The sequence below is a fragment of the Ranitomeya variabilis genome, chromosome 3 (assembly GCF_051348905.1).
Source record: "Ranitomeya variabilis isolate aRanVar5 chromosome 3, aRanVar5.hap1, whole genome shotgun sequence".
NCBI classification, from domain to species: Eukaryota; Metazoa; Chordata; class Amphibia; order Anura; family Dendrobatidae; genus Ranitomeya; species Ranitomeya variabilis.
The window spans coordinates 30,270,086-30,295,566 of record NC_135234.1 but is presented as its reverse complement, the minus strand read 5'-3'; the positions used below and the strand labels follow the sequence as shown (position 1 = coordinate 30,295,566).

The window sequence follows — 25,481 nt, the reverse complement described above, 5'->3', positions numbered from 1 at the left end:
ACCTGGGAATTATTGGAGAGGATTCGCTGACAATCAATTGAAATCAATAGCAGTTTCTCCAAAAACATTGAGGTTTTACAGATAACTTTGTGATGTAGACAACAGAGCACAGGAAACTCTCCTGACTCCCAGGGACATCATTAGTGTTTATGTCAAAACATCCCACCCGGACAGTGCAGGACCTCCGCTGTAACGGGGGCAGGAAATCCAACAGGTTAAATTATAAGACCCTTCATGGCCGGTGATCCATCTGTTCACCCATGACAGTTTTTGACATGTTTGGACCACTAAATGTACAGTATATCTACAAACGCTGATCAGCAATAAGACCATAACATTCAAAACACCTGCTTAGTTCTGTGTAGGTTCCCCCCGTCCCACCGGTTCTTCTTTCTATGACTATTGGTTGTTGCTAAGCACAGCATTCTGCCAACAATCCACAAGACCGGAAATGTACCAGGAACACCCCCCAAGACCCGCTGTATGCCAGGAACACTCCCCAAGAACTGACATATACAGGGAAGACCCTCCAAGACCTGATGTATAGCGGGTACACCGCTCAAAAACTGCTGTATACAAGGAACACCCCACAAGATTTGCTGTATACCGGGAACACCCCATAAAACCTGCTGTATACCGGGAACACCCCACAAGACCAGCCATACAACAGGAACACTGCACAGGACCTGACATATACAGGGAACACCCCACAAGACCTGCTGTATACCATGAACACCCCAAAACACCTGCCATATACAGGGAACACCCCACAAGATTTGCCGTATACTGAGAACACTGTGCAAGACCTGCTGTATACTGGTAACACCCTCTCCAAGACCTGCTGTATACTGGGAACACCCCACAAGATCTGCCGTATACAAGGTACATCACACAAAACCTGCTGTATAATGGGAACAGTCCACAAGAACCACCATATACCTGGAACACCTTACAATACCTGCCATACAATGGGAACACCCCACAAGATCTGCCATATAGAGGAAACACCCCACAAGACTCAACATATACCAGCAACACTCCACAAGACCTGCTGTGTACAGTATATTGGGAACACGCTACAAGACCTGCCATATACCAGGAACACCCCACAAGACTCAACTTATACCAGCAACACTCCACAAGACCTGCTGTGTACAGTATATTGGGAATACGCTACAAGACCTGCCATATACCAGGAACATCCCACAAGACCTGCCATATACCGGGATTACCGGGACTTGCCGTATACTCGGAACACCCCACAAAACCCGCTGTATATTGGGAACACTCAACAAGACCTGCCATATACAACTAGACCCCACAAAACCTGCTGTATACCAGTAGCATCCCACAAGACTTGCCGTATACTCGGAATACCCCACAAGACCTGCTTTGTACCGTATATCAGTAATACCCTACAAGACCTGCTGTGTACCAGTGATATAGAAGGGTTCATGTTTTTCCTCTCTGTTCTAGATTTTGTGTTTATATTACTTAACCTTATAGGCTCATAGTCAAGGATTTTATACTTCTTGTCTCATATGCAATGTTTTTAAGATTCTGCAACAACATGTTACGGGAACATGGTAAATAAAGTCATCATGACCTGGGTAATGGGGACTACATGAGTTAGGGTACTGTCACACAGTACCATTTTGATCGCTACGACGGCACGATCCGTGACGTCGCAGCGATCGTATGATTATCGCTCCAGCGTCGTAGACTGCGGTCACACGTTGCAATCACGGCGCTGGAGCGATGCCGAAGTCCCCGGGTAACCAGGGTAAACATCGGGTAACTAAGCGCAGGGCCGCGCTTAGTAACCCGATGTTTACCCTGGTTACCAGCGTAAAAGTAAAAAAAAACAACCGTACATACTCACCATCTGCTGCCCGTCAGGTCTCTTGCCGTCCGCTTCCTGCTCTGACTGAGATCCGGCCGTACAGTGAGAGCAGAGCGCAGCGGCGACGTCCCCGCTGTGATCTGCTCTCACTTTCCGGCCGACAGACAGTCAGAGTGGAAAGCAGACGGCAAGGGACCTGACGGACATCAGATGGTGAGTATGTACGGTTTGTTTGTTTTTACTTTTACGCTGGTAACCACGGTAAACATCGGGTTACTAAGCGCGGCCCTGCGCTTAGTTACCCGATGTTTACCCTGGTTACAAGCGAACACATCGCTGGATCGCTGTCACACACAACGATCCAGCGATGTCAGCGGGTGATCAAGCGACGAAAGAAAGTTCCATACGATCTGCTACGACGTACGATTCTCAGCAGGATCCCTGATCGCTGCTGCGTGTCAGACACTGCGATATCGTAACGATATCGCTAGAACGTCACGAATCGTACCGTCGTAGCGATGGAAATGGTACTGTGTGACAGTACCCTTACATTGCTGTAAATGGTAAGACTTTATTCTGGCTGTGTCTTTATTTACCATATAACTATAGGATTAGTAATGGATAGGTGTCTTATAGACTCCTCTCCTTTACTAAAGGTACCTTCACACGAAACGACTTTGTAACGATATCGCTAGCGATCCGTGACGTTGCAGCGTCCTGGCTAGCGATATCGTTTAGTTTGACACGCAGCAGCGATCAGGATCCTGCTGTGATGTCGCTGGTCGCTGAATAAAGTCCAGAACTTTATTTGGTCGTCCGATCGCCGTGTATCGTTGTGTTTGAAAGCAAAAGCAACGATACCAGCGATATTTTACACTGGTAACCAGGGTAAACATCGGGTTACCAAGCGCAGGGCCGCGCTTAGTAACCCGATGTTTACCCTGGTTACCAGCGTAAAAGTAAAAAAAACAAACAGTACATGCTCACCTGCGCGTCCCCCAGTGTCTGCTTCCTGACACTGACTGAGCGCCGGCCCTAAAGTGAAAGTGAAAGCACAGCGGTGACGTCACCGCTGTGCTGTTAGGGCCGGAGCTCAGTCAGTGTCAGGAAGCAGACGCTGGGGGACGCGCAGGTGAGTATGTACTGTTTGTTTTTTTTACTTTTACGCTGGTAACCAGGGTAAACATCGGGTTACTAAGCGCGGCCCTGCGCTTAGCAACCCGATGTTTACCCTGGTTACCCGGGGACCTCGGCATCGTTGGTCGCTGGAGAGCGGTCTGTGTGACAGCTCCCCAGCGATCAAACAGCGACGCTGCAGCGATCGGCATCGTTGTCGCTATCGCTGCAGCGTCGCTTCGTGTGAAGGTACCTTAAGCCATGGGCTTGATGTCACCAGACAATACAAAGGTGACATCAACCCGACAAATATGAACCCCACTTTCCTCTATTATGGGGCAAGTGGGAAGAGTGGGGCAAAGCACCAGAATTAAGGCTACTTTCACACTAGCGTTAACTGCAATACGTCGCAAATGCGTCGTTTTTGCGAAACGCCGCATCCAGCAAAAGTTTTTGCTGGATACGTATTTTCGTCATAGAGTAACATTAGCGACGCATTTGCGACGCATTTGTGACGCATTGCCAAACGGTGAATCCGTTTTGCGACGCTTGGGCGTATGGTAGCGGACCGTCGGGAGAAAAAAACGCTACATGTAACGTTTTTTGCTCCCGACGGTCCGCTTTTTCCGACCGCGCATGCGCGGCCGGAACTCCGCCCCCACCTCCCCGCACTTCCCCGCACCTCACAATGGGGCAGCGGATGCGTGGGAAAAATGCATCCGCTGCCCCCGTTGTGCGGCGGGGACAACGCTAGCGTCGGGGACCTCGGCCCGACGCACGGCGACGGGCCGAGCCCGACGCTAGTGTGAAAGTAGCCTAATAGATGTGCCTTTTCTGGGTGGCTGCAGGCTGCTATTTATAGGCTGGGGGAGGTCAATATCCATGGCCCCTTAGCAACCTGAGAATGCAATCCCTGAGCTGTCTGCTTTAGCAAGGCTGGTTGTCAAAAATGGGAGGGACCCCATGCCTTTTTTTAACCCCTTCATGACCCAGCCTATTTTGACCTTAATGACCTGGCCATTTTTTTTGTAATTCTGACCAGTGTCCCTTTATGAGGTAATAACTCAGGAATGCTTCAACGGATCCTAGCGATTCTGAGACTGTTTTTCGTGACATATTGGGCTTCATGTTAGTAGTAAATTTAGGTCGATAGCATTTATTTGTGAAAAAATCGGAAATATGGCGAAAATTTTTAAAATTTTGCAATTTTCAAATTTTGAATTTTTATTCTGTTAAACCAGAGAGTTATGTGACACAAAATAGTTAATAAATAACATTACCCACATGTCTACTTTACATTAGCACAATTTTGGAAACAAAATTTTTTTTGCTAGGAAGTTATAAGGGTTAAAATTTGACCAGTGATTTCTCATTTTTACAACAAAATTTACAAAACCAATTTTTTTAGTGACCACCTCACATTTGAAGTTAGTTTGAGTGGTCTATATGGCTGAAAATATCCAAAAGTGACTCCATTCTAAAAACTGCACCCCTCAAGGTGCTCAAAACCACATACAAGAAGTGGGGGGAAACCACTGTTTGGGCGCACGACAGGGCTCGGAAGGACACCATGTCACGTTTGGAGAGCCCCTGTGTGCCTAAATATTGGAACATCCCCACAACTGACCCCATTTTCCCATTTTGGAAACTAGAACCCCCAAGGAACTTATCTAGATTCATAGTGAGCACTTTGAACTCCCAGGTGCTTCACAAATTGATCCGTAAAAAATGAAAAAGTACTTTACTTTCACAAAAAATTTCTTTTAGCCTCAATTTTTTCATTTTTACATGGGCTACAGGATAAAATGGATCCTAAAATTTGTTTGGCAATTTCTCCTGAGTACAGCTATACCTCACATGTGGGGGTAAACCCCTGTTTTGGCGCACGGCAGGGCTTGGAATGAAAGGAGCACCATTTGACTTTTTGAATGAAAAATTAGCTCCAATCATTAGCGGACACCATGTCGCATTTGGAGAGCCCCTGTGTGCCTAAACATTGGAGCTCCCCCACAAGTGACCCCATTTTGAAAACTAGACCTCCCAAGGAACTAATGTAGATGTGCGTTGAGCACTTTGAACCCCCAAGTGCTTCACAGACGTTTATAACGCAGAGCCATGAACATAAAAAGCCATTTTTCTTTCCTCAAAAATTATTTTTTAGCCCGCAATTTTTTATTTTCACAAGGGTAACAGGAGAAATTGGACCCCAAAACTTGTTGTCCAGTTTGTCCTGAGTACTCTGATACCCCATATGTGGGGATAAACCACTGTTTAGGCACATGTCAGGGCTCAGAAGGGAAGTAGTAACGTTTTGAAATGCAGACTTTGATGGAATGGTCTGCGGGTCTCACGTTGCGTTTGCAGAGCCCCTGATGTGCCTAAACAGTAGAAACCCCCCACAAGTTACCCCATATTGGAAACTAGACCCCCCCAAGGAACTTATCTAGATGTGTGGTGAGCACTTTGAACCCCCAAGTGCTTCACAGAATTTTATAACGCAGAGCCGTGAAAATAAAAAATATTTTTTTTCACACAAAAATAAGTTTTTAGCCCCCATTTTGTTATTTTCCCAAGGGTAACAGGAGAAATTAGACCCCCAAAGTTGTTTTGCAATTTTTCCTGAGTACGCTTATGCCCCATATGTTTGGGTAAACCACTGTTTGGGGCGCACGTCGGGGGTTGGAAGGGAGGGAGCACCATTTGACTTTTTGAATGCACGATTGGCTGGAATCAATGGTGGCGCCAATGTCGCGTTTGGAGACCCCTGATGTGCCTAAACAGTGGAAACCCCTCAATTCTAACTCCAACACTAACCACAACACACCCGTACCCTAATCCCACCTCTAGCCATAACCCTAATCACATCCCTAACCCCAACACACCCCTAACCACAACCCTAAACCCCACACACCCCTAACCCTAATCCCAACCCTAACCAAAACCCTAACCACAAGCCTAACTCTAACCCCAACACATCCCTAACCCTAATCTTAACCTTATTTCCAACCCTAACCCTAATTCCAACCCTAACTCTAATTCCAACCCTAACCCTAAGGCTATGTGCCCACATAGCGGATTCGTGTGAGGATTTTTCCGCACAGTTTTTGAAAAATCCGCAGGTAAAACGCACTGCATTTTACTTGCGTATTTAGTGCGGATTTCCAGTGTTTTTTGTGCGGATTTCACCTGCGGATTCCTATTGAGGAACAGGTGTAAAACGCTGCGGAATCCGCACAAAGAATTGACATGCTGCGGAAAATACAACGCAGCGTTTCTGCGTGGTATTTTACGCACCATGGCCACAGCGGATTGGTGTTCCATACATTTACATGGTACTGTAAACATGGAAAACTGCTACGAATCCGCACTGTGTGCATATAGCCCAATTCTAACCCTAATTCTAACCCTAACCCTAATTGCAACCCTAGCCCTAGTTCTAACCCTAACCCTATTTCTAACCCTAATTCTAACCCTAGCCCCAACCCTAACCCAAGTTCTAACCCTAACCCTAGTGGAAAAATAAAAGTAAATATATTTTCTTTATTTTATTATTGTCCCTACCTATAGGGGTGATAAAGGAGGTGTTTATTTATTTTTTTATTTTTATCGCTGTGATAGAACCTATCACAGTGATCAAAATGTACCTGGAACGAATCTGCCGGCAGATTCGGAGGGCGCACTGCGCATGCGCCCGCCATTTTGGAAGATGGCGGTGCCCATGCAGAAGACGGACGGACACCGGAAGGGACACCGGAGGTCGGTAAGTATGCGGGGGTGGGATCGGACAGCGCGGGGGTGGGATCGGACAGCGGGGGGAGCGGACAGGAGGACGGAGGGGAGCGGAGCACAGGACGGAGGACGGGGGCAGTGGATCGGTGGCGGGGGCAGATCAGGGTTTCCAGCCATGGCCGATGATATTGCAGCATCAGCCATGGCTGGAGTGTAATATTTCACCAATTTTCATTGGTGAAATATTACGATTGCTCTGATTGAAAGTGAAAGTGAAACATTACTTTCAACAGCCAATCAGAGCGATCGTAGCCACGGTGGGGGGGGGGGGGGGCGAAGCCACCCCCCTGGGCTGAAGTACCACTCCCCCTGTCCCTGCAGGTCCGGTGAAATTATAGTTAACCCATTCACCCGGCCTGCAGGGACGCGATCATTCTGTGACGCAGCATATGCCTCACAGGTCGGATTGGCACCGACTTTCATGATGCATACGCTGTGTCACAGGTCGGGAAGGGGTTAATTATTTAAATAATTTAAAAAATAGCATGGAGTCCCCTCTATTCTTTATAACCAGCCTTGCTGAAGCTGACAGCTGAGGGTTGCAGCCTCCAGCTGTCAGTTTTGCCTATCTGGTTATCAAAAATACTGGGGAACCCACGCCAGTTTTATTTATTTATCACGCAGGCAGCGGATGATGTATACTCCCATCAACCGCTGCCTGCTCTCACTGTTATTAGCTGCAGCAGGTGTAGGCTAATGGTAGTAGTAGTCCCATCAGCCACTACCTGCTGTCACTGTTATCAGTTGACTATAACTCTCAACATTCTCCCCTGCTAGTGCTGGTCGCCGGCAAAGCAGGGGAGGATGAAGAAAGCCGTCTTCGGCACTTGGTGCCGGGGAACAGCGCTAACTGTACCGCTGATTCCCTGGCACCGGTACATGTGGTACTGATGCAGCACCCAGTTGACACACGTGCCACAAGTATTACACATGGACACTTGGAAACTGATATCTATGGTATTGGTGTTTCTGGTACCAGAAATATCAGGACGTGTGAAACCGGCCTAAAGGATTGGGCATATTAAAATTTAACATGCCTGATCCTTCTTTTTCCTGACATTTAGAGTGTATACCGCCATTTACACTAGATGATTGGTCAGTCCAACTTATATTGCTTACTATGGCAGGCATTGTATGAGCAGCTTGTTCCATTACAAGAATATTTGTATGAAATTAAATCGATGGGGTTCCGACATCGTGCACCCGCACTGATCAGCTGTTCTTAGACGGATGTGAGCAGGTGCGGAGTTCAGCAGAACAGCTCCATCAACTGTACAGCTGCTACAGATCCACTTCTATTGTCAGACCCCCAACAATCTGACATTGATGACCCCTCCTAATATCATTACCTTGTTCTGTAAAAAAGGAAAAATAAAAAATCAACAATATCCCATACCTTCCGTCGTTCAGTCACGTCCCACGATGTAAATCCATCTGAAGGGGTAAATCATTTTACACCCAGGAGCTATTTTTCCTTTTTTACAGAACGAGGGTCTTCAGGTGGATTAAGAGTATAATAAAATATTAAAACACCCTGTGTCTTTATTTAATTAAAATACTTTTTAATAATGTGTGTGTGTTTTATTAACCATTTTGTACTATTGGATTAATAATGGATAGGTGTCATAATTGACGCCTCTCCATTATTAACCTGGCTTAATGTCACCTTACAATAGCAAGGTGACATTAACCCTTCATTACCCCATATTCCACAGCTACACGGGAGTGGGAAGAGAGAGGCTAAATGCCAGAATAGGCGCATCTTCCAGATGTGCCTTTTCTGGGGTGGCTGGGGGCAGATGTTTTTAGCCAGGGGGGCTAATAACCATGGACCCTCTCCTGGCTATTAATATCTGCCGTCAGTCACTGGCTTTACCACTCTGACGGAGAAAATTGCGCGGGAGCCCACGCCAATTTTTTCCCGCGATTTAACCCTTTATTTTACAAGCTAGAGTGCCCAAATTTTGCATATACACACTACTAACATTAGTAGTGTGGAATATGCAAAAAAAGGGACATGAGATGGTTTACTGTATGTAAACCATGTCTCATATCATGTCGGGTTTGTGAAGGAGAAATGAAAAGCCGGCAATTGAATTACCGGCTTTTGTGCTATCTCGTGCTGAATTAAATATAAATACAGTATATATATATATATATATATATGTGTCTCAATTACATATATATATATATATATATATATATATATATATATATATATATATGTTTTAACGAACATTTGAGCCCATAAATCCATTTGATGTCGGTTTTGCAAGCCTGCGAGAAAATATCGCAGTACGGATGCCATACGGATTACATACGGATCACTATTTTGGGAACATTTCTGCGTATTACGGCCATAAAAAACGGACCGTACTTTCATACGCTGAGTGTGACGCCGGCCTCAGTCTTTGTCTCCGTCCTTCATACATCGCAGAGCTGACAGCGGCAGCTGTAATTCTCCATACACGTCCCCACACACCTCGCTTTGTTCTTTGGAGACTATGAGAACAATCGGCTTTAGAAAAGCGTTTTCCTGACATGATAACAAGATGGCGGCTCCCAGCTGTAAGCGGTGCTGTCCATCATTTCCCCTCAGCAAAACAGATAATATATAATATACTGATGTATGATGAGCAATTTCCTGTAAAGTAGGAAGGGACTTTCTTAGAAATAGGTGTGTGCTATGAGGTTCTGCAGCAGCTGAGGTGTATTATGAGGTTCTGCAGCAGCTGAGGTGTATGTATAGTGATATTCATGTATTACCCCTTTTCAGCTGGAGAGAATGAATTATTCACGTCAGGAGCCCGGATGTCTTGCTGCCCGCTGTGTAGCTGCTTTGTTGTGCGTTTGGCCGGTGTGCGCCTTATATATATTGTACGTCCTGTGCATTGTGCATGTAGAGTTGCACCTTGTGGTGGTCGTGGATTTTGGTCTTGGGTCATGACCTGTCACTGTAGCTGGCAGAGGGAATGTTGCATTGCTCCGCTGTGGAGGTGACAGAGCCCGGCTACACCCACGAGGAGCCTGACACTAACGTGGGGGCGGGATCTCGTGACATTGAATTATAGGAGGAGTTAAGATGGCGGAAAAGTCAAAATGGTGGAAAAGCTACATTTGGGCATGGCCTAAATGTGAGACCATGTGCAAAAAAATGCACCAAAATTTTGGCACGGATTTCTGGGAAAAAAAAGTAAGCCAACTTATAGGTGGTGTAAAGTTTCACTAGAGAGTGTAACAATAAATCTAAATTATCATCCAACATCGCGGACTGGGAAAAATTTGGCTCAATTTAGTTAAAGCTGTCGAAAAATTAGACAGTATTAATAAATATGTCCCAATGTGCCCGAAGCATCTAAGGAGCATGATCAAATGTAATTGTGAAGCGAGAAGGAGCAGGTGAGCTATGACATCTCATTGTGAATGGCGAATCCTGTGTTATGTACTGTATATAGAGGTGTTGTCAGCTATTGTACAGGAGGAGGAGGAAGTGAGTTGTGATATCACCTATTGTGAATGGTGGATCCTGTTATCTACTGTATATAGAGGTGTTATCAGTCATTGTACAGGAGGAGGAGGTGAGCTGTGACATTACCTATTGTGAATGGTGGATCTTGTGTTATCTACTGTATATAGAGGTGTTATCAGTCATTGTACAGGAGGAGGAGGTGAGCTGTGATATCACCTATTGTGAATGGTAGATCCTGTGTTATCTACTGTATATAGAGGTGTTATCAGTCATTGTAGAGGAGGAGGATGTGAGCTGTGACATCACCTATTGTGAATGGTGGATCCTGTGCTATCTACTGTATATAGAGGTGTTATCAGTCTTTGCACAGGAGGAGGAGGAGGTGAGCTGTGACATAATCTATGGATAATGGTGGATCCTGTGTTATCTACTGCATATAGAGGTGTAATCAGTCATTGTACAGGAGGAGGAGGGGACCTGTGACATCATCTATTGTGAATGGTGGATCCTGTGTTATCTACTGTACATAGAGGTGTTATCAGTCATTGAACAGGAAAAGGTGAGCTGTGATATCCCTATTGGGAATGTGGATCCTGTGTAATCTACTGTATATAGAGGTGTTATCAGTCATTGTACAGGAGGAGGAGGTGAGCTGTGACATCAGTTATTGTGAATGGTAGATCCTGTGTTATCTACTGTATATAGAGGTGTTATCATTCATTGTACAGGAGGAGGAGGTGAGCTGTGACATCACCTATTGTGAATGGTGAATCCTGTGTTATCTACTGTATATGGAGGTGTTATCAGTCATTGTAGAGGAGGGGGAGGTGAGCTGTGACATCTATTGTGAATGATGGATCCTGTGTTATCTACGGTGTAGAGGTATCAGTCATTGTACAGGAGGAGGAGGTGAGCTGTGACATTACCTATTGTGAATGGTGGATCTTGTATTATCTACTGTATATAGAGGTGTTACCAGTCATTGTACAGGAGGAGGAGGTGAGCTGTGATATCACCTATTGTGAATGGTAGATCCTGTGTTATCTACTGTATATAGAGGTGTTATCAGTCATTGTACAGGAGGAGGAGGTGAGCTGTGACATCACCTATTGTGAATGGTAGATCCTGTGTTATCTACTGTATATAGAGGTGTTATCATTCATTGTACAGGAGGAGGAGGCGAGCTGTGACATCATCTATTGTGAATGGTGGATCCTGTGTTATCTACTGTATATAGAGGTGTAATCAGTCATTGTACAGGAGGAGGAGGTGAGCTGTGTCATCACCTATTGTAAATTATTATTTTCTGTGATGATAATGAGACTGCTGAAAACTTTAAAGATGCGCCAAATTTATTGAACAGCATGAACCAAATTAATTTCATCCAGATCCAGACCTATATTAAACCTTTTATCAACCATTTTAAGGCTATCTACTTTAAGTCCGGACTGTCTAAGACTGGTTTCATACGTCTAGCATTCATGGACTGTGATGCCGCAGGTCACTTGACAGCTTCTTATATTCCTATGATAGGGTACAGTCACACCACGATATAACACAGACAACAATCCCATCCCAATGCTCGGACCGGACGTCGGCTCTCCTCACCTGTGCACGACAGTTGCATAGAAATACCGGCTGTCTCGCTTAGGTCAGCAGAGCCACCGGCCAGTCCGATCACTGTGATGCGATCGTTGTCCGTGTTTTGACTGCGGCCTCCGGCTCTGGTCGGTTCGGCCATCACAGCCTATGAATGTCGGACAAGTGAAACTGGCCAAAAGTTTAGACGGTAGATATACAGTAGATATACCCCAATGAATTTACCAGACCCCTCTAGGGGCAGCTTATCTCCCACTGACACAAGAGGATCGGTGATCTAATTTAACATACCGATCCTTCTTTTTCCCCAATATCACCCATCAGGAAAAAGTCGGGAAGCGCCCATACCCATAAGGCTCGGATTGTATTTATATTGTGCTTTCAGCAAGTGCTATATCAGAGACTGTATTCCCACAGGAACCCTAACAGAGCCCTGCCGGAGTCGCTGTGCACACACTGTCCGTCCACCATCCTGGCACATTATTCCTCTTTATCACGGTTTGGTGGTTTGCCTCGTTTTTGTGCATATGTGAAAAAAAGCCGTATACTGCCAGGACGGAGGCCGGTGGTGGCTCCGTGACTCAATTGGCTTCGTTCTAGTCAATGGCTCTGATGGGGGTTCTTGCGGGAATCAACTTTTTGGGTGATTCTGATGGTGGCTCAGTGGTTAGCACTGCAGCGCTGGGGTCCTGGGTTCAAATCCCACCAAGGACTACATCTACAAGGAGTTTGTATGTTCTCCCCATGTTTGTGTGGGTTTCTTCTGGGTTCTCCGGTTTATTCCCACACTCCAAAGACATACCGATAAGGAATCCAGCTTGTGAGCCCCAATGGGGACAGTGATGATAATGTATGATGGCGCTATATTAATGAATAAAATCTTGATTTTTTTTTTATGTCGATGGTTGATCTAAGAAGAAGGGTATGAAATAAATCCAATCCAGAATTTTTAAAAATTGGACATAATTTTACAAGTTTTGCGTTTGCCTTTTGGACTAAAATTACATTTAATAATAAAGGAATATCAAAGCCGCCATGACGTCCTGGATCAGGATTTTAATATCTTATTTTATTTTGGTAGTAGATACATAATGTATGGTATCAGTAGGGTATGGCCGGTGGCCGGTGTGTGATGGAGCACCTACCGTCAGCACTTTGGTCATCCCTGTCTCTGGTGACCTGAGAAGGCAGCACTTTCTGCAGACCCCTGAAGGTGGAGGACTCTGATCCTTCCTCCTCCCCTTTACCTGACGCCTTGTTTACCTATGGTGAGAGCTAAGATAAAGGAGCCTGGATGGATCTGCCAGTCAGTCCGCAGCAAGCCGAGGTACTAGTCTGATCTCCGCACTATGGACTCTGCACACTACACTCTGAAGGCCACAGTAGCCCACATGTGTCACTGCTCCAGGGGCACGGATAGCCCCGACCCAACACATCCTGGCCCAGGGGAAAGGTAAGCGGCCCTGCCAGGTGGAAACATATATATATAATCTTCATTGTATCTGGACACTTTTTGTATAAAGAATCCCAGAACATTTTATTTTTCCATTTTTTTTTATTTTTTTTTTGCAAAAATAAAAAAGCTTTGTTTTGCTATTGTTTATTGCAATTGACATTGTCTTATTTTTCCCCCAACTATTCTGAGTGTTAAATATTTTTTCAAAGTGTTCTTTTCTTTTGTACATTTTAATTACTACAATTTTTACCTATTTTTACTCTTAAACCTTAATGGAGAATCCCAGAACATTTCATTTTTCCATTTTTCTTTATTTTGCTTTGTTTTGCTATTTTATTTTTTTTTTGCAATTAATATTGCTTTTTTTTTCAAAACTATTTTGAGTGTAAAATATTTTTCCAAAATGTTCTTTTCTTTTTTTATATACATTTTAATTGTAACAATTTTTTATTATTTTCGCTCTTAAACCTTAATGGATTTTTGATTTCTTTTATTGGCTTTAGAGAACCAGAGAACAAATTAGGAGCGCTCAGTTTACACATGTAAAATATATTGCATTCGCTTTTGTATGTTTTGGATGATTTTTGCCTTCTTTTATTATTTATTTTTACATTTGCTCCGTCATAAAACTTGAAATAAGATACAAAATACAAACCGGGCAAATAAAGCAAAATGGAGGAATATTAAGTTTATAGTAGATTAATCAGATGCCTTATCATTCTTTTCTATACTGTTACTCTATGCGTCTATTTTGTAGTGATTCTATAGCGCCGCCATATTCCACGTCGCTGTACACTGACTGTAATAACTCGCACGCAGTCTAATATTCTCGCACATATTTTTCGAGCACGCTGAAGACACTCTGTTAGCACCGAGCATGGCGGATAACACCTTATCCCAGCGCGTTCGCTCATCACTACCTGCAGTCCTATGTAACACCACAGATAACACATCCTGATGACAACCTCCTCTCTGCTACATCTCGGGAAGGTGCTGACAGGTCCCAGGCTGCGCACAGTGGTGTCAGGAGGCCGTGTCTGAGACATAATACAGATGTCTGTGGCTTTTCCCCCTTTACCTGTTAATTATGGGATTAGCGCTGTCTCCTCAGCCCCGAGTGTTTGCAGGCCGGGGCCTTTGAAGTGTAATTGTAAAGAAGCGGAGCAGAAAGCCGCCTCATAAATGCTGGTTAATATTACACGGCCTCCACATAATACACCGGCCTCTTCTGCGCTGTTTGCTCTGTGGGGAGTTACTGGCAAAATAAGGACTTTTCTATAAAGGCTGAGGTCTGTTTTATGTATGGACAATGCCGGGAGGAATGTGGGAGTTGTAGTCCCCTCACTACAGTCAACAAGCGCAGGTAACGGCCGCACGATGGCTGTATGTGCAGGTAATGGCGCCGAACGGGACGTGTTTACCCAGTGCTATCCAACCGGGTAATGGTTATAATGGAGGAAATACATATATACTGTATATGTGTACTGTACGTACAGAGCACAGCAACCGTAACACACAGAGAGGATGAGTATCTATCTCATATCTATATATATATTATCTATAGATCTATCATCTATCTATTATCTATCTCCTATCTATTATCTATCATCTATCTCTCTATTATCTATCATCTATTATCTATCTATCATCTATCTCATATCTATCATCTATCTCATATCTATTATCTATCTCATATCTATCTCATATCTATTATCTATATATATATATATTATCTATAGATCTATCATCTATCTATTATCTATCATCTATCTATTATCTATAATCTATTATCTATCTATCATCTATCTCATATCTATCTCATATCTATCTCATATCTATTATCTATATATATATATATATTATCTATAGATCTATCATCTATCTATTATCTATCATCTATCTATTATCTATAATCTATTATCTATCTATCATCTATCTCATATCTATCTCATATCTATTATCTATATATATATATATTATCTATAGATCTATCATCTATCTATTATCTATCATCTATCTATTATCTATAATCTATTATCTATCTATCTATTATCTATCTCATATCTATCTCATATCTATTATCTATATATATATATATTATCTATAGATCTATCATCTCTCTATTATCTATCATCTATCTATTATCTATCTATCATCTCTCTCATATCTATTATCTATCTATAGATCTATCTATCGTATCTATCTATTGTTCTATCTATTGTAAAGCTGCAGTAGCATCGTACGCAGTGAAGAAGCAGTGACCCACAAATTCAAACACAAAAGTCTCTTTTATGTGTTTCTTCACAGCATTAAAGTCCAATTCACATAAATGCATATAACTTCAGTGATCAGTTTACACCAGTTCAAAGCAATACATATCACATGGCTTTAGATTTGCGGTCCCTGAACAGGCCAGACTTCCCTTGTCCAGTTTCCCTGGGCGACCACACGCCATCTCACAGTCTCTATACGTCTCCATACACACAGCCTCATATGTTGCAGACACTACACACACCAGCCCTCTCTGACTAGTTCTTGTGGGTGTCCTGCATCGCTGTATCACAGTCTCTTTACAGACTCTTTACTCACACAGCCATACATAGTTCAGGATATCCCCCGGATAGCAGCCGGGCACCATATCCACCTGTTTGCAATCGTTGCACATGCTAGTCCTCTTTCGGGCACAGGACATCCACCTCCGGGCATAGGACTGTCCACATCCGACTCCTCCGGGCACAGGAGATCCACCTCCGGGCACAGGACTGTCCACATCCGACTCCTCTGGGCACAGGACATCCACCTCCGGGCACAGGACTGTCCACATCCGAGACCAGTACCATGGACGACTTGCATCTCTGTGTACGCTGCGGGTGCCAGGCTATTCAGCTGCCCTGGGTGCTGGCTCTGCTGGCCTGTGCCTCCATGCACTCTGCAGACCAGCACACACCAGACTGACACTGACGTGCACCTCGCACACCTGACCTGACACACCCATACCCCTTACTGCAGGGTTTTTAAACACACACAAACCTGTGGCCTTCAGCCACATGGAAAACCCGGACCAGAAATCTGTGACTCTCATGCACCTATGGACTTCATCCGTCTGCATGCACATTCTGGGGAGAACAAACAGCGCCCCCTAGCAATATCGGAGGCCACAGCCTCACACTATCTATCTATCATATATTGTTTATCTATCTATTATCTATCTATTATGTATCTATCATCTATCTATTATCTATCTACATATTATCTATCATCTGTTATCTATCATATATCTTTTATCTATCTATTATGTATCTATTATCTATCTACATATTATCTATCTATCTATTATCTATCTATATATTTATTATCTATCAATCTATTATCTATCTATCATATATCTATCTATTAATCATTTATCTATCTCTTATCTATATATCTATTATCTATCTATTATCTCTCTATCTGTCATCTGTCTATTATCTATCATCTATCTAAACAAATGTGGACCTTTTTCATTTTTTGGACAGAAACGTCACCAGATGGGCTATTAAACTGCATGTGAATTGACTCTATTATGGTGTGCTGCTTCCATTTTTGTGGATACATTTATTAGGATTGGTACATACCTGGGAAGATTTTTGCACCCTGTGTTTGTTTTTTGAACTGCTTTTTTTATTATTATTATTATTATTATTATTAATATTATTTATTTATATAGCACCACTGATTCCATGGTGCTGTACATGAGAAGGGGTTACATGCAAGTTACAGATATCACTTACAGTAAGCAAACTAACAATTACAGACTGATACAGAAGGGCGAGGACCCTGCCCTTGAGGGCTTACATTCTACAGGATGGTGGGGAAGGAGACAATAGGTTGAGGGTGGCAGGAGCTCCGGTGTTGGTGAGGCGGTAGCTTCAGTAGTGGTGAGGAGGCAGCGGGGTCAGTGCAGGCTGTAGGCTTTCCTGAAGAGGTGGGTTTTCAGGTTCTGTCTGAAGGAACCGAATGTGGTTGATAGTCGGACGCAGTGGCGTAACTACAAAGTTATGGGCCCCGGTGCGAACTTCCAAATGGGGCCCCCCCCGCCATAAAATTCAATGTAAGCCCCATAGAATACAATGCAGCCCCCCTCATAGTATAATGCAGCCCCTCCATACAGGGGCAGTGACAAAGACACGAGCAAATGGTGACGAGGGGGCAGAGGAGAGGGAACAAGGGGGCAAGGAAGACAGGCACTAGGGGACACATGGGGGCTAGGAGGCAGGGGAGAAGGATACAAGGGGTCTAGTGGGCAAGGGAGACTGACACAAGTGGGCAAGGGAGACTGACACAAAGGGCACACGGGGACTAGTGGACAAGAGAGACTGGCACACGGGGACACGGACTAGTGGGCAAGGGAGACTGACACACGGGGAATAGTGGGCAAGGGAGACTGATACAAGGGGACTAGTGGGCAATGGAGACTGACACACGGGGACAAGGGACAAGCACAAGGGGACAAGGGAGACAGGCACAAGGGGACACATAGGGACTAGTGAGCAAGAGACTGACACAAGGGGACAAGGGATACAAGCACAAGGGGACACACAGGGACAAGTGGGAAAGGGAGACTGACACACAGGGACTAGTGGGCAAAGGAGACTGACACAAGCACAAGGGGACAAAGGAGACTGATACAAGCACAAGGGGACATAGGAGACAGGCACATGGGGACACACAGGGACTAATGGGCAAGGGAGACTGGCACACGGGGACACAAGCATAAGGGAGACAGGCTCAAGGGGACACACAGGGACTAATGGGCAAGGGAGACTGGCACACGGGGACAAGGGACACAAGCATAAGGGGACAAGGGAGACAGGCACATGGGGACACACAGGGACTAATGGGCAAGGGAGACTGGCACATGGGGACACAAGCATAAGGGAGACAGGCTCAAGGGGACTCACGGCCCCCTGACCTGCCAGAGCCGCTTGCAGCTGCGACCGTAGTAGTTACGCCGCTGCCTCACACACACACATACTACAGATATCACACACACACTACAGATATCACACACACACATCATACTACAGATATCACACACACACACACACATCAGTTATTACACACACTACAGATATCACACACACATCATATTACAGATATCACACACATACTACAGTTATCACACACACACACTACAGATATCACACACACACACAGACATACTACAGATATCACACACATCATACTACAGATATCACACACACACACACTACAGATAACACACACACACACACTACAGATAACACACACACACAACAGATATCACACACACACACATACACACACTACAGATATCACACACACACACATCATACTACAGATATCACACACATACTACAGTTATCACACACACACTACAGATACCACACACACACACACACACACACACACACCAGAGATACCAGCTCATATACACAACTCACAATCTCCTCTCTGGTACAGGGGTGGCTGATGTAAACCGGCTGCAGCTCCTCAGCTTCTCCTGACTAAGGCTAGTTTCACACTAGCGTCGGGAACAACCCGTCGCTGTGCGTCGGGCCGACGTTCCCGACGCTAGTGTGGTCTCCGCCGCACAACGGGGGCAGCGGATGCATTTTTCCCACGCATCCGCTGCCCCATTGTGAGGTGCGGGGAAGTGCGGGGAGGTGGGGGCGGAGTTCCGGCCGCGCATGCGCGGTCGGAAAAAGTGGACCGTCGGGAGCAAAAAACGTTACATGTAAGGTTTTTTTCTCCCGACGGTCCACTACCACACGCCCAAGCATCGCAAAACGGACGCGACGTTTGGCAATGCGTCGCAAATGCGTCGCTAATGTTAGTCTATGACGAAAAAACGTATCCAGCAAGAACTTTTGCTGGATGCGTATTTTCGGCAAAACGACGCATTTGCGACGTATTGCAGTTAACGCTAGTGTGAAACTAGCCTAAAGCGGCTCTGTCCCGCACCTCCCCCCTGCTCTCGCCTTCTGTCCCGGGGTTATTTTGGCTTTCTCTTAAAGGGAACCTGTCACCCCGTTTTTTCCGTATGAGATAAAAATACTGTTAAATAGGGCCTGAGCTGTGCATTGCAATAGTGTATTTTGTGGACCCCGATTCCCCACCTATGCTGCCGAAATACGTTACCAAAGTAGTCGTTTTCGCCTGTCAATCAGGCTGGTCTGGTCAGATGGGCGTGGTGTCTTCCCCCAGATCTTGCTTAGTTTTCCGTTGGTGGCGTAGTGGTGTGCGCATGCCCAAGGTCCCGAATCCACTGCACAGGGGAGTGAAAATAGCGTGATGTGCGACATTTCATTGGTGATCGGTGGGGGCGGCCATCTTCCTTTGGCCGCGCGTGCGCAGAAGCGGCGCTCTGCTGGCCGCGGCTTCAGGAAAATGGCCGCAGGATGCCGCGCGTGCCCAGATGGAGATCGCGGCGGCCATTTTCCTGAAGCAGAGATGCGACACCTCGTACACCCCCGACTCCGCTCCGTACACCCCCGGCTCCGCTCCGTACACCTCATGCACACCCGGCTCCGCTCCGTACACCTCGTGCACACCCGGCTCCGCTCCGTACACCTCGTGCACACCCGGCTCCGCTCCGTACACCTCGTGCACACCCGGCTCCGCTCCGTACACCTCGTGCACACCCGGCTCCGCTCCGTACACCTCGTGCACACCCGGCTCCGCTCCGTACACCTCGTGCACACCCGGCTCCGCTCCGTACACCTCATACACACCCGGCTCCGCTCCGTACACCTCATGCACACCCGGCTCCGCTCCGTACACCTCATGCACACCCGGCTCCGCTCCGTACACCTCATGCACACCCAGCTCCGCTCCGTACACCTCATGCACACCCAGCTCCGCTCCGTACACCTCATACACACCCGGCTCTGCTCCGTACACCTCATGCACACCCAGCTCCGCTCCGTACACCTCATACACACCCGGCTCCGCTCCGTACACCTCATGCACACCCAGCTCCGCTCCGTACACCTCATACACACCCGGCTCTGCTCCGTACACCTCATGCACACCCAGCTCCGCTCCGTACACCTCATACACACCCGGCTCCGCTCCGTACACCTCATACACACACAGCTCCGCTCCGTACACCTCATGCACACCCAGCTCCGCTCCGTACACCTCATGCACACCCAGCTCCGCTCCGTACACCTCATACACACCCGGCTCTGCTCCGTACACCTCATGCACACCCAGCTCCGCTCCGTACACCTCATACACACCCGGCTCCGCTCCGTACACCTCATGCACACCCAGCTCCGCTCCGTACACCTCATACACACCCGGCTCCGCTCCGTACACCTCATACACACCCGGCTCTGCTCCGTACACCTCATGCACACCCGGCTCTGCTCCGTACACCTCATGCACACCCGGCTCTGCTCCGTACACCTCATGCACACCCAGCTCCGCTCCGTACACCTCATGCACACCCAGCTCTGCTCTGTACACCTCATACACACACGGCTCCGCTCTGTACACCTCATACACACACTGCTCTGCTACATCCACCCAAACCCCTCCTGACCTCACACAAAAGCTTACCCTCCTCCAGCATGATGACAACCAGCACTGCACTACTGTCCTGCACTACACGGAAGCCCTTGATCATGTGACTCCGACTCCTCCCCTCCTGTGACCTCATCACAGGTCCTGTGCGCACAGAGCAGTGGCAGCTATAGTAGTGGTGTGCGGCTCTCTGCGGTGGAGGGGCTCTGCTGCGGGTCAAGTGCAGTCCCACCCGTGATCGCGAGTGCACGCGCAGCAGGGCCTGTAAGGAAGAATTATTTAAAGGGCCGGCGGCCCATTTTGTAGCTTAGAGTTCTTAGGAGCCCGCCCAGTCTGCTGGACTGGGTGGGCCCCTAAGCACTGCGGGCCCCGTCGCAATTGCGACCCCTGCGACCGCGGTAGTTACGCCCCTGGTCGGACGTGTTGGGGCAAAGAATTCCAGAGGATGGGGGATATTCGGGAGAAGTCTTGGAGGCGGTTGGGTGAGGAGAGGATAAGTGTGGAGGAGAGAAGGAGGTCTTGGGAGCACCGGAGATAACGTGAGGGCAGATATCGGGAGATTAGTTCAGAGATATATGGAGGAGACAGGTTATGGATGGCTTTGTAGGTCAGTATTAGTAATTTGAGCTGGATACACTGAGGGAATGGGAGCCAGTGAAGAGATTTGCAGAGGGGGGAAGCGGAGGAGAGAGATGAGTAAGTCGGGCAGCAGAGTTAAGGATGGACTGGAGAGGTGCAAGGGTGTTAGTAGGGAGGCCGCAGAAAAGGATGTTGCAGTAGTCAAGGCGGGAGATGATGAGGGCATGCACAAGCATTTTAGTAGATGGACGGTTGAGGAAAGGACGGATTCTGGAGATATTTTTGAGCTGGAGGCGACAGGAGGTGGAAAGAGCTTGGATGTGCGGTTTGAAGGACAAGGCAGAATCAAAGGTTACTCCGAGGCAGCGGACTTACGGTACGGGGTGTGATGAAGGAGCAACCGCCATCTTGGATACGGGCTGTCATGATTCTCAATGGCGAGAGAACATAGCCCAGCATATATGAGAACTAGCTCTTGGAAGATGGAAACTATACTGACCATGAACTGCCGCACAACTAGAAGTGGCCGGGTAGCATGCCTACGTTTTTTTATCCCTAGATGCCCAGCGCCAGCCGGAGAACTACCTAATCCTAGCAGAGGAAAAGACAGTCCTGGCTCACCTCTAGAGAAATTTTCCCAAAAGGCAGACAGAGGCCCCCACATATATTGGCGGTGATTTAAGATGAAATGACAAACGTAGTATGAAAATAGGTTTAGCAAAATCGAGGTCCGCTTACTAGATAGCATGAAGACAGAAAGGGCACTTTCATGGTCAGCAGAAAACCCTATCAAAACACCATCCAGAAATTACTTTAAGACTCTAGCATTAACTCATAACACCAGAGTGGCAATTTCCGCTCACAAGAGCTTTCCAGACACAGTAACGAAACAGCAGCTGTGAACAGGAACAAAATGCAAAAACACACAAGGACAAAAGTCCAACTTAGCTGGGAGTTGTCTAGTAGCAGGAACAAGCACAGAAAGGCTACTGATTACATTGTTGACCGGCATGAAACTGACAGAGGAGCAAGGTTATATAGCGACTCCCACATCCTGATAGGAGCAGGTGAACAGAGGGGATGATGCACACAAGTTAAATTCCACAAGTGGCCACCGGGGGAGCCCAGAATCCAATTTCACAACAGTACCCCCCCCTCAAGGAGGGGGCACCGAACCCTCACCAGAACCACCAGGGCGATCAGGATGAGCCCTATGAAAGGCACGGACAAGATCGGAGGCATGAACATCAGAGGCAGTGACCCAAGAATTATCCTCCTGACCGTATCCCTTCCATTTGACCAGATACTGGAGTTTCCGTCTGGAAACACGAGAGTCCAAGATCTTTTCCACAACGTACTCCAACTCACCCTCAACCAACACCGGAGCAGGAGGCTCAACGGAAGGCACAGCTGGTACCTCATACCTGCGCAACAATGACCGATGAAAAACATTATGAATCGAAAAGGATGCAGGGAGGTCCAAACGGAAGGACACAGGGCTAATAATCTCCAATATCTTGTACGGGCCGATGAACCGAGGCTTAAACTTAGGAGAAGAAACCCTCATAGGGACAAAACGAGAAGACAACCACACCAAGTCCCCAACACAAAGCCGAGGACCAACACGACGACGGCGGTTGGCAAAAAGCTGAGTCTTCTCCTGGGACAACTTCAAATTGTCCACCACCTGCCCCCAAATCTGATGCAACCTCTCCACCACAGCATCCACTCCAGGACAATCCGAAGATTCCACTTGACCGGAGGAAAATCGAGGATGAAACCCCGAATTACAGAAAAACGGGGACACCAAGGTGGCAGAGCTGGCCCGATTATTGAGGGCGAACTCCGCCAAAGGCAAAAAAGCAACCCAATCATCCTGATCCGCAGACACAAAACACCTCAAATATGTCTCCAAGGTCTGATTAGTCCGCTCGGTCTGGCCATTAGTCTGAGGATGGAAAGCAGACGAAAAAGACAAATCTATGCCCATCCTAGCACAGAATGCCCGCCAAAATCTAGACACGAATTGGGTCCCTCTGTCAGAAACGATATTCTCCGGAATACCATGCAAACGAACAACATTTTGAAAAAACAGAGGAACCAACTCGGAAGAAGAAGGCAACTTAGGCAAGGGAACCAGATGGACCATCTTAGAGAAACGGTCACACACCACCCAGATGACAGACATCTTCTGAGAAACAGGCAGATCCGAAATAAAATCCATCGAGATGTGCGTCCAAGGCCTCTTCGGGATAGGCAAGGGTAACAACAATCCACTAGCCCGAGAACAACAAGGCTTGGCCCGAGCACAAACGTCACAAGACTGCACAAAGCCTCGCACATCTCGTGACAGGGAAGGCCACCAGAAGGACCTTGCCACCAAATCCCTGGTACCAAAGATTCCAGGATGACCTGCCAATGCAGAAGAATGAACCTCAGAGATGACTCTACTGGTCCAATCATCAGGAACAAACAGTCTACCAGGTGGGCAACGATCAGGTCTATCCGCCTGAAACTCCTGCAAGGCCCGCCGCAGGTCTGGAGAAACGGCAGACAATATCACTCCATCTTTAAGGATACCTGTGGGCTCAGAATTACCAGGGGAGTCAGGCTCAAAACTCCTAGAAAGGGCATCCGCCTTAACATTCTTAGAACCCGGTAGGTAAGACACCACAAAATTAAACCGAGAGAAAAACAACGACCAGCGCGCTTGTCTAGGATTCAGGCGCCTGGCAGACTCAAGGTAAATTAAATTTTTGTGGTCAGTCAATACCACCACCCAGGGCCGGACTGGGACTAAAATTCAGCCCTGGCATTTGAAGTTACACAGGCCCACTTGTCACATGGTGACTGTATAATATCTTTGTACACTTGTAGGCAGGGCCGGTTTTAGGCAAAGTGGGGCCCTAGGCAAAGTTTAAAATGGGTCCCCAAATGCTAACATATTGCACATCACACAGAAGACTTTCTGTTGTATTTACGTGCGCTGAGTTCAGGCCGCTAAACGAGTTTGATCGACAATACTGAAGTTGTTCAACGCTTGTTTCCCGGCCTCTTTCCACCAGCTGAGGAATAATGATGAGACAGAACGATCACTAATAGATCACTAACAGATCACCATACAGTATCATGTTTTCAGCAGCACATCTACAGTTTACACTGGCAATGTGCTGCTGACAACAAGGCTTTTTGTTCCAGCAAAAACAATCCGAATATGCAGCATTTTACTTGTTTAGTAAAATACACCCCATAGTCCTCCATATATTATAATGTGCTCCATAGTCCTCCATATAGTATAATACACTCCCTATAGTCCTCCATATATTAAAATACACGGCTCAGTCATCCACATAGTATAATACACTCCTCATAGTCCTCCATATAGCATAATACGATCCTCATAGTCCTCCATATAGCATAATACAATCCTCATAGTGCTCCATATAGTATAATGCACCGCCACAGTCATCCATGTAGTACAATTCACTTCCCATAGTATAATGCACCCCATAGTTCTTCATATAGTATAACGTATTCACCATAGTCCTCGATACAGTATAATGCAGCCACCCCAGAGTATAATGCAGCCACCCCAGAGTATAATGCAGCCACCCCAGAGTATAATGCAGCCACCCCAGAGTATAATGCAGCCACCCCACAGAGTATAATGCAGCCACCCCAGAGTATGTAACCCCCATAGAATATAATACAGCCCACCTCCCCATAATATATAATGTAGCCCCCCATAGAATATAATGCAGCCCCCCATAGTATATAACGCAGCCTCCCCCATAGAATATAATATACCCCCACAATAGTATATAACACAGCCACATAGTACATAACATGGCCTCCCCCATAGAATATAATATACTCCCCATAGTATATAGCAAAGCCCGCATATTATATAGCACAAACCGCATAGTATACAGCACAGCCTGCATACTATAGCACAGCTCGCGTAGTAGATAACACAGCCCACACAGTATTCAGCACAGACCACACAGTAGTATACAGCACAGACCACACAGTAGTATACAGCACAGCCCACGTAGAAGTATACAGCACAGTCCACACAGTAG

The 25,481-nt window shown here is 46.5% G+C and overlaps 1 protein-coding gene and 1 long non-coding RNA gene across 3 annotated transcripts in view; one reads left to right on the top strand and one right to left on the bottom strand.

Moving 5' to 3' along the window:
- The window catches only part of LOC143817917 (uncharacterized), a 42,747-nt gene extending 28,482 nt beyond the window's left edge, over nucleotides 1–14,265 (bottom strand). Inside the window, exon 1 of the long non-coding RNA XR_013224206.1 lies at nucleotides 14,193–14,265. This is a non-coding gene — a long non-coding RNA (uncharacterized LOC143817917). The remainder of the gene's footprint in view (nucleotides 1–14,192) is intronic.
- Nucleotides 12,968–25,481, top strand: part of RIPPLY3 (ripply transcriptional repressor 3) — a 50,909-nt gene continuing 38,395 nt past the window's right edge. Inside the window, exon 1 of one of the 2 annotated variants that reach the window (XM_077299387.1) lies at nucleotides 12,968–13,269. In XM_077299387.1, the coding sequence (XP_077155502.1) occupies nucleotides 13,166–13,269 (104 nt within the window). In that variant the 5' untranslated portion in view covers nucleotides 12,968–13,165. Of the gene's footprint in view, nucleotides 13,270–14,350; nucleotides 14,666–25,481 lie in introns of those variants that run through there. The other variant, XM_077299388.1, reaches the window with a different exon arrangement.